Here is a 10,000-nt window from a genome sequence, read left to right on the forward strand (position 1 = left end):
ATTTTATTTAGGCCTATCTATGGCCTTCAAAAAGTTGACGACTCTACATGTTTCCTGAGGATGACGTTGTAACGTCGATACATGTAGAGTTGTCAACTTTTTGAAGGCCATGGATAGGCCTAAATAAAATGTTTTTAACTGTGTAACAGTTTAACGTTGAATATTATTTATGATTTTAGTTGTTTACCTTTCATTCCAAAAAAAAAGCAGTTGAAACACTGCAGGTGATCATTAGTAATATCTCTGACAATTAGGCTAGGCTAAAATTGAATTATTTGTACTCTTTCTAAATTGTAGACATATTTTCAAGCCTATGTACCACTTGAAATTTCTATTTGATAAAAGTAAACTAGTAATTTTATGTATAACTAATGTATTTTACTGTTACCTGACTGGAACTCAGTGTTTCATGTGAGTGTCGTATATTTCCTGACTGGTTTTTAGCTATTATTCGATATTTTCTTCGACGTTAAATGTTAATCAAAACTAGAAAACACTTAAACCTCAGTGCATGAGGTGGAAAACTAAGTTTAATATGGAAATTGTTTGAAAATTGCATTCTGTAATATTTGTAGCTTATGTTCTAGTGTTTTACTCAAATATTCTGTGTGATCATTAAACTGGATGGTATTTAAGAAGTTTATTTGTTTCTTTTTTAAACAATTAATATTTCAAGAAGGACATTTATGTTAAGAGTATCAATGGAGGATTATTGTTTGTGATATTATAAGTGTTTATTTTTAGTTTTTCTATCAGAAAAAATATAATAAAATTCTTTGCTGAGTTATACAAATTCTTGGATATTTTTTGTAATTTTATATTTTTAATATCTTAAAAACATTTTGAACCACAGGCTCGACACAAGGTAAATTCAGGAGATTATAGAAATACGGTGTTTCTTGCATATAAGAAGAAATATTGAAGAGACCTTTATTGTTTTTCATTTTAGTTTTGTATATGCAACATTTAAAAAAAAATAAACTTCATTAAAAATACTCTGTATTGGCAAACACTAACTAAAGAAAAGTTAGAACTGAGTCTTCTTCATTATTCTGGTGAATTGTAGCTTTTACTCTGATTGTAGGTTAAAGTCATGAATTTCTCTTTGTGTCTCCTAATTAAATTTTATTATTTCTATTATTATGTTGTGCATTAATAGTAAAACTATGAAATATCATTTAGAAAGTTCTATGAACAGATCTGTAACTTTTAGCTAGAGCAAAAATAGGATTAAATTTGTCATTGCAAAGCACAAATCAAAGAATGTAAATGTTAAGATAATTACTCCATGTTTGGTTTTTACAATTTTAATTGTCTGTCTTTTATGTAAGTAAGAATTTTCATGGATTTCAAAAGAGCCAAATGAGAAATAACTTCAAGAGTTTTTATTTTTTTTTGTGTTTCAGTTAAAGAAACAAAAAATATTTTCAGCAACTTTTTTTAGATGTTAATTATATATATATATATACTTATATACCACTACAAGAGACACAGCTCTATGTGACTACATTGAGACTTGAGTTTAACATCTCATCTTGGTCACTGAGAAGTTAGGAGACAGAAAAGTGCTCGGATTTCGAAGATTCTTGAAAAAAAAAGTGTGAAAGGGAGCTATTTTAAGAAAATGCACTGTTATGTTTTTTGCATAATTTAATAAGTTATTTCCCAAGGATTCTTTCTTAAAAGGAAGATGAACTTTTCGTAAAAAGAATTTTGAAAAATTAGAATTAGTAACATTTAAGCTTCGAAGCATGCCTGATGTGAGAAAAAGTATTATGTTTTTTGGCTTTGGATCTCAAAAATAATTATAAAGGTAAACAAAGATTAATGCATTATATTTAAATTGGATCAAGAGACTTGTGACAAATATTTTGTACTGATGACTGTTATATGAATGTGTTCATTTTTATGTATTTATGTTGACAAATTATTAATAAATAAATTTTGAGTTTTGTTTAAATGATGGAAAGGTAATTACATATGACAGCAGTAAAGCAAAGGAAAGTTTTCTGTATCATTTACCTGTATTAGTAGATGGATCTTGGATGCAATATATTTATGAATAATTATCTACTACCTACTTTATATATGATTAATAGTCACCTAGTGAGTCAGTAAGTTTACCATGCTAAAATCACGTGCAGATACCCCTATTGTGTATCATTTCACTAAGAAAACAACAACGTGGCTGACGTTCACTTTGTATAAGATAATGAAACATTAGTAGTATACCAAGTCTGTAGATGTAAGGTGAAGTGATTAGATCATAATTGAGATGATTTTTCTTTAACTTCTGTAATATGTTGGTTATCAAACATATTTCTAGTAAATTATCATTATTATTAATTCAGTACCTTGTAATGTAGTCCCAGATAATTTATTAATTGATTATAAATAGTAGAAAATCTACAAAATAGTAATTTAAAAAGAATGGTATATTGATGGTATGGTGTTTTAAAATATCTGATCTATAGTAAAAAGTAGAAGTTTTATACTAACTTTGATTTCATTGACTTATTGAAAAATAAAAAAAAAAACAGAAAATATCTGCAAACTTTTTTTTATGACTTGTGAAAAATTTTTGTCTTTGATTTATAATTAAAAGTAACTTCGCTAATTATTACATTAATAAGGTAATAGTTGGCTTCTGTAAAAAAAAAAAAGTATAACTTTTGCCATGCCATTTGGTGTACAAATGAGATTATCACATGGCAGTAAGCTACAGTCTACTATTTTAAAACCCTCTTCTAGACTTGATAAGAAAAATTAATTATGAAATATGCAAATAACTGAAAAAAAAAAAATTACAATGAAGCACGAGAGATCAAAGGTTACTTGTTTCCCAAGTTTCTCAATCAGTGTGGATTTTTGGTAAAGTTCTTTTGAAGGTTTTGTTTTCCAAGTTGTTAACATTTTATGACAGTATTTTGAAAGCTGAGAGTTTTCTTCATTGATCTTAATATTCAGAATTATCTCTTTAATTTATGTTATTAGTTCCAGTTCATATTTTTCTGTGGTTGACTTTACACCAGTTTCTTGGTTGGGGAAAGTATTGAAACTTGGTTTTTAGGATTTCTCTAGTTGATTTTTTTTGTGCATGTAGTAATAAGTGGAATACTGCTTTTATGAAGAAATTACCCAATTACATTTGTTGGTAGAAATGACCAAAACCAGTGTATTTGAACTCGCAGCCATACTGTGAAAAGTGTAGTTTTAAGTTTCAAAGTTGTAATATTTTAGTTCAGAAAATAAAGGAAGAATCAGTACTTTTGTTATGAATTTAGTAAATTTTCGGGACTCACACAAGTCAGCACTAAAACATAATAGGTATGTGAACACACATTTAAAGGATGTTTTACGAGATCCAGTTGACATAGATTTTGCTCATTCCCTTGGGAAATCCTGATGAATGATACAAAAAATTTAAAACATTAAATGGTTTATTTATAATTCAAAGTGGTAATGAGTGTGAAGTCCTCAAATTTTTGATTTCTAGTTATCATGCAAAGTGAGAAACTCGTAGCATGGAGTATTCTTCCCTAGTTGGAAGTTCCCACTAATCTAGATATTCAACTTACGTTTGATCTTGTAACTTTTGCTCTAATAGTAAAAAAAACTTAAGGATACTGCGTGTATTCTTCCCTAGTTGGAAGTTCCCACTAATCTAGATATTCAACTTACATTTGATCTTGTAACTTTTGCTCTAATAGTAAAAAAAACTTAAGGATACTGGGTTGTATTGTGATTCATCATTTCAATAATGACGGAGCAGATGAGTTTTTGCTTTGCTTTTAATGAAACTACAATAAATTACCATACACAAAGATTCCATAGGACAAGGAATCTAGTGGTCTTAAACACTACAGGTACAAACCATTGTTCAAAACATGCAGAAATATTGTATTACCAAAAAATTCAGATCAAAATAAATTAATTGAACAAATAGTATACAAAACGTCATCATGCATGTCAAAATTGTATTAAACAAAAGGAATATGAAATAGTATTTTATTTAAAAACGTAGTAGAAACTCTGTGCTAATAACAATGGTTACCCCAAAATCAGGTCACATCTCTTACGATTTCTACAGCTCAACTTGTTTACAGCAGGAAAGATTTAAGATCTTGTCCATTCCCACACAAACTGTGAGGTACAAGTTGGAGCACTTGCTATTAACAACTTCAGAAAATCATGTAAATGCAACACCCCAATTTCTCTGCAAAAAAATAATTTTAAAACCCCATAAAAATAGTTGACCATGAAAATAAGCTTTGAAGTGTCGTGCTGTAAATGCCTGTTTTCAGGTTTGACAAAAAAAGCTGTCTGGTAAAAAATTAATTTTTTTTTGAAAACATCCCTTTTAGCTTTTTCTCAAGCCACTAAAACCCCTATAAAAAGTCTTTAAAAACCCCAAACACAAGAGAGTTACGAAATCAACACAAAATTGACTAAGCACAGCTTGCATAGCCAGTCATTAAACAATTATCAGTTATATCAAACAATCTTCTTGTCAACCAATCATGCTATTAATATTTTAGTCTATAAAATGAACAGCTGTAGAAAATTACTATTAAAAAACTTTACAAAAATAAACTTTCCATAACTCAAAATACCAATACAAAATTCAGATGTTTAACACAGACAATACATTGAAATATGAAATTATGCTGAATAATAAAACTAAACCTTAATATAGTTTTTAAAAAGCATTTTTTTTAAACAGTAATAATATGTTTTAACAGAACTAAGAGGTTAAGAAAATTTCAATGCCAATGACTAAATACATTTTTTATCAACATTTCCTGCTCATAAGTTTCTCAGTTTTGTCCAGATTAACATTCTTTTACACTGGAAAAAAACTTAGAAGGCTCTTGCATGGTATTCTTGAAACACTTTTGGCTTTTGGAGAATGGTCTGTCATTTTAAAATCTTCCATACTGTCAGAAAGTAAGGGGATTTTTTTTTCTTGCTATCCATACGATGTTTTTATTCTCCCAACCCTCTCAAAGAAACTTTTGTATGGAACTCGGTGATGTCATTGTTGAAATTGTTCCAATTTCTTATGGTTAATAGTAAATACAAAAGGACAGACACAGACTTAAAAAAATCTTGTAACAAGAGAATACAGAATATAAATACACCTGTAGCCTATTCGTGAAAAGTGGAGTAAAATATCAAATTTCTAGGACGTGATTGAATTTTGTTCACATAATAGATTAAGTAATCGAATACTTGTAAAAGGTGGTCATCCACTACAAACATCTTATATACCACCACCATTTCACTTGCTCAAAACCAAATTCTCTATAGATACACGAATAAGTTGATATTGCACAGTAATGTTGTGTATTATGGTTTCAAATGGGATTACATGTACATATCTTTATAGTGAGTAATCACATGTAACCTGACTAGTGCTTCATAAGAAGCTACAGGTGCAATAAAATGTCATATTAATTGTACACATAGCACCATAAGAAAAATAAAGTCTGCTATATACTGTATGGTGCTATAACACTAAATTGTCAAAAGATTCCATCAGAAACACTACAGCAATCAGAAAAATACAAAATAGTGAACATTATAAATCTTGAGAAAATGTAACATTAATTACAAAGGTTATTAAAAGATATATTTATTTATGTGTAGGTTCTATTATAATAAAAAAGTTTTTTAAAAAGCATCATCTCTTGGGGAAAATATATTAGAATGTTAAAATAAAAGAACTTTTACACATTCATAAGAAACAATTTCACGAGAAGTTTTAAATCAATAATACAATATAAAATGTTTCTGTATATTTTGGGAAACATTTATTTATACAACATTTATTCACACATGTGTCAACTCCAACTTTGCCAGTGCAGAACCCAAAAATTGGTGACACCAAGTTGTAGCTTCACTAGTGAAATATACCAAGGACTAAATTCATTACATACAACAAAAATAAATAATTATTAATAAATAAAAAAATCAATACTATAACTAAACAAAAACAAATGATAGTACCTTGACACACCCGTGAACATGTCCATTAAGGGTGTTTGGCACCAACCACTGAGAGTCTTAAGGTATGCTATAAACAGCTTACTTATACTGGGATCACATACAGAACATGTTTAAGTACCTAACAAGCATACTTCAACCTGAGTGAACAATATAACCTACTGTGATATGTTCAACCATTACCTAGGTTTAATGGGTTTTTGTTTTCTTTGGTTTTTTTTGTACTAAATTTCAGTTTTTACAGATCCTTTTTCTGTAATTATAACTACATCCAAACCATGGTGCTTTGTAAAATCTCTGGTAAATAAGTAGACCAGGTTTTCAATTCTGATCTTTAATCTATCATTATTACCACCCATCATTTTGCATTAATCTGCATATTATCTTTTTTTCTTTCTCACATTTATTTCTTAACCTGAGAAGATCTGGATACTTTTCAAGATGGGCCCCTGTTATTGTACTTAGAATAAAAACTAGATTAGCCATTTGAAAACCCTGGCATATCGCAGACACTTAGAAAGACTTTGTAGGATCAAGTATAACACCTGAACTGGAAAAATAGGAGATACACAATAGATAAAAACTCTCTTACTTCAGAAAGTCAGTCTAAAGGTGAGATTTTTTTTTTATATAGAAAACCAAAAAATGACAACAGAGTACCTGACTTCAACATTTCAAATGTTGTACCATGGAATATAAGAAAAGAAAGCAGTCATAACAAAAATGTTAAAAAAAAGTCACTGGAAAGAGAACATCAAACACAGACTTTGAAGCATTCCAGTGGAAGCTCCCAAAATTAGAGTTCACTAGTGCAGCTTTCTCCATGTTGCTAGGTAGATGTGATTGTCCCCTGTGGCTATAAAATAACGTCCTTTTGTAGGACAATACCTTTTTCTTAGGTGTAGCAGTAACAGAAACTTAGATGAATTACTCTGAACTGAAAGTCACATTCAACAAGACAGATGCTTAAAAAAAAAAAGAGAGATAATCAGACACCGAACAAGCAAGTGCTCCACAAGTAATACTGAACTTTATCCAACACTAATTCAGACACTTTTTGGTGTTTATTAATTAACTTTGTATGGCTGAACAGCTACAAACAACAACAGTTCTAAAATTAATGCTCAAAAATTTCAAAAGGACTAGATAAGAGGTACACTGACTTAAGAAATAACTAGACATAGTTTTCATCTAAATCTTTGTTTTTAAGATGTAGACAAGCTAACCTTAAAAGAGCCGACTTTATTACACAGCTTTACTTGAAGTACCTATGTGATTAAACACTGCAAAAATGCTTGAATGCTACCACCTAGACACACATACATACAGACAGAAGCACACATACACACTCCTAACCATACAGAAACATCCAGCATAACACCTGAATGTACGTTTATATTCCCCACAGAAGAGCAGTCATACTTTCCATCACAGTTAGGCTAATTGCACATATCCTATCAATAAATCTGCTCTCTTTCCTCTCAGTCAATCACTTTGGAAGTTTTTCTGCAATTCTGTACAAGTTCATTGTTTGCTAGGAGACTGAGGTATCTTGTGAGGATAAGAAAATCTGTAATATCTGTACAAGAAACAAAGTACCTTCCTGAGGAAAAAACAACAGATTGTACTGGACTATTAATTTTCAAAAATTGGTATTTTCTCTACAGAATAACTCCAGTTTCTGAGCAATCATAGAAAGTAAAGTTGACCTGTTTTTAGTCATATTCTCTAGTATATATTTTACTTGGATGTTGAAAATTGTTTATCATTTGAACTATACATATTTAGTAGTTCTTCAAAACTTTTTACTAAAAAAAAAACAATTAAAAATTTATGAGGTAATATAAAGGGTGCAGAAGATTTATCTGAACTATACTTACTTCTACTTAATTGTGGAGGTTATTGTACTAACAAGTCTTATGCATGGCTCCACCCATAGATATATGTCAAGGAACACTGTCTTCCCATGCTGAATAAGCAACACATCAACATGAACTGCACTTGCATGCATGTTCATTATGCTCTTTGCACAAATCCAGATGTGAAGAAAAGCCTGTAAGAATGACCTGGGATTATTAGAAGACAGGTAAAAGCCACAACACCTTTCAATTGAGTCTGAATAACAGGTACAACTCTTGCTACCTGATTAATTTAAAGTGTTATCTGAGAATGAATCATAGTCTACAAACAATGACTGTAAAAATGCTGGTGCGGAAAGTCCAGCTTTGAACTTAATTTTTTTTAAAAAGGCCTAGTAAGAAAAGTAGGATGGAGGCCAAAAGGTCTTCTAAAAGTTAAGGCCTGGATTTATTGCTCACGTGAGGGAGAATCAAAACGGGAAGGTACACTGAGGACTGACTGAATGAGCGTTGTCCAATGACCAAGCTACCATAAGGTAGTACAGTGTTTTACCGTAAGGTAGTACAGTGTTTTACCGTAAGGTAGTACAGTGTTTTACCATAAGGTAGTACAGTGTTTTACCGTAAGGTAGTACAGTGTTTTACCGTAAGGTAGTACAGTGTTTTACCATAAGGTAGTACAGTGTTTTACCATAAGGTAGTACAATGTTTTAAGCTAAAATATATAAGGCAACAACTAACATTTTGAAATCACATTAAAAATGCACTACTCCAGGACTAGGGACTTCCAATTCTAACCCTTGTCAGAGGAGCACGTGCTGACTAGGTTGAGTAAGTTATTGAAGCAGTAAACATTCAGGATCCTGGGAGAACCCCCTCAGGTAGATAAATTACAAACAAGTTATCACAACATGAAAGTCAAATTGATGGTCTAGATATTCTATAAACAGATTTCCTAGATAATAATATAATAATGGGACAAAATAAAAACATTGTTTTATGTTACTTTCTGTCTAAAAATTCCAGGAAGTAAAAACTTCAACTGGTATATTCTGTTTCTCGTCTCATTAGCAGCAATGAGTACAGAGAAGCAAGCAATATGACTTTTCCCACCCTCACTTAACTATCAAAAAAAGAAAAAAATATAGATATATATATTTATATATGTATATTAAATGTAAATTTTATGATATATATATATTACGAACTTCTGAAAATATGTCTACAGCCACATATTTAATTTCCAGAGTGGTGAAGGAACAAACACATAAAGAACAGTAAAACTTAAGTGGCTGTGCTACCACACCACAAGCCACACCTAGAAATGCCTAAAAAAAGCTGGTGTTTCAGAAAGATTAGGGAAGTGGCATGGAAATCGCTACTCAGAAACATATGCAGAGATCCTCTGTCACTCTAACACCAGCGAAATGGTACTGGCCGAGGCCGATCAGCCCCTTCCTTCACCAGTGGCTTGTGAAATTCGCGTCCTTGACGAGAGTGGATCGTGGCCCAGCAGTGTTCACAATAGTACTGGAGGCAGGTGACATTAGCACAGAAAAAGGGGGCAAATTTTCCTCCACATCGAGCTCCTTGGCATTCATCACACATTTGATCGTCTAGAACATATGGTTTGACTTCCACCTGTTAGAAAAATGTCATAACTTGTTCTAATCACTAGAATCTCATGCAAAATATTTGTCTCAGTGGATAAGAAGCAAGCTTATAACTAATAAATCAATCTGTATTTGATGACTGTGAAAGTCTTATAACAAGTTTTAGTGAAACATTTTTTGTTAAGATTACATCACTGCATCTAACTATCATACATCTGTAAGCTATCCATTTGTGTGACACTAAAGAATGAAAATAAGTATCAAAAATACAAGAGCATCAAAAGCATAAGATAGGAAAAAAATTAAATGCACTCTCCTTCAATGCTAAGAATAAAATGCAAAATGAGTAATATAGGTAGACTTGACAAAAATAAACATACACAGTGAAATATTTTTTTTTTTTATCTTTGTTTCCTAAGAAATTTTGTTATGTTTCTAAATAATACAGTTTTAAGTTATACTTATAAGTTTTCATTGAAACTAAGTATTTAACATGTTGGTTGCCACATAATAAATTAACTA

General features: G+C 30.7%; 1 protein-coding gene across 4 annotated transcripts in view; it reads right to left on the reverse strand.

Moving 5' to 3' along the window:
* Positions 1 to 3,773: 3,773 nt before the first annotated feature.
* Positions 3,774 to 10,000, reverse strand: part of LOC106461505 (cytoplasmic polyadenylation element-binding protein 2-like) — a 40,837-nt gene continuing 34,610 nt past the window's right edge. For 2 of the 4 annotated variants that reach the window (XM_022388483.1, XM_022388484.1), the window contains exon 8: positions 3,774 to 9,506. In XM_022388483.1, the coding sequence (XP_022244191.1) occupies positions 9,279 to 9,506 (228 nt within the window). In that variant the 3' untranslated portion in view covers positions 3,774 to 9,278. The remainder of the gene's footprint in view (positions 9,507 to 10,000) is intronic. The other 2 variants (XR_002610995.1, XR_002610996.1) reach the window with 2 other exon arrangements.

Source organism: Limulus polyphemus, unplaced genomic scaffold (genome assembly GCF_000517525.1).
Source record: "Limulus polyphemus unplaced genomic scaffold, Limulus_polyphemus-2.1.2 Scaffold974, whole genome shotgun sequence".
NCBI classification, from domain to species: domain Eukaryota; kingdom Metazoa; phylum Arthropoda; class Merostomata; order Xiphosura; family Limulidae; genus Limulus; species Limulus polyphemus.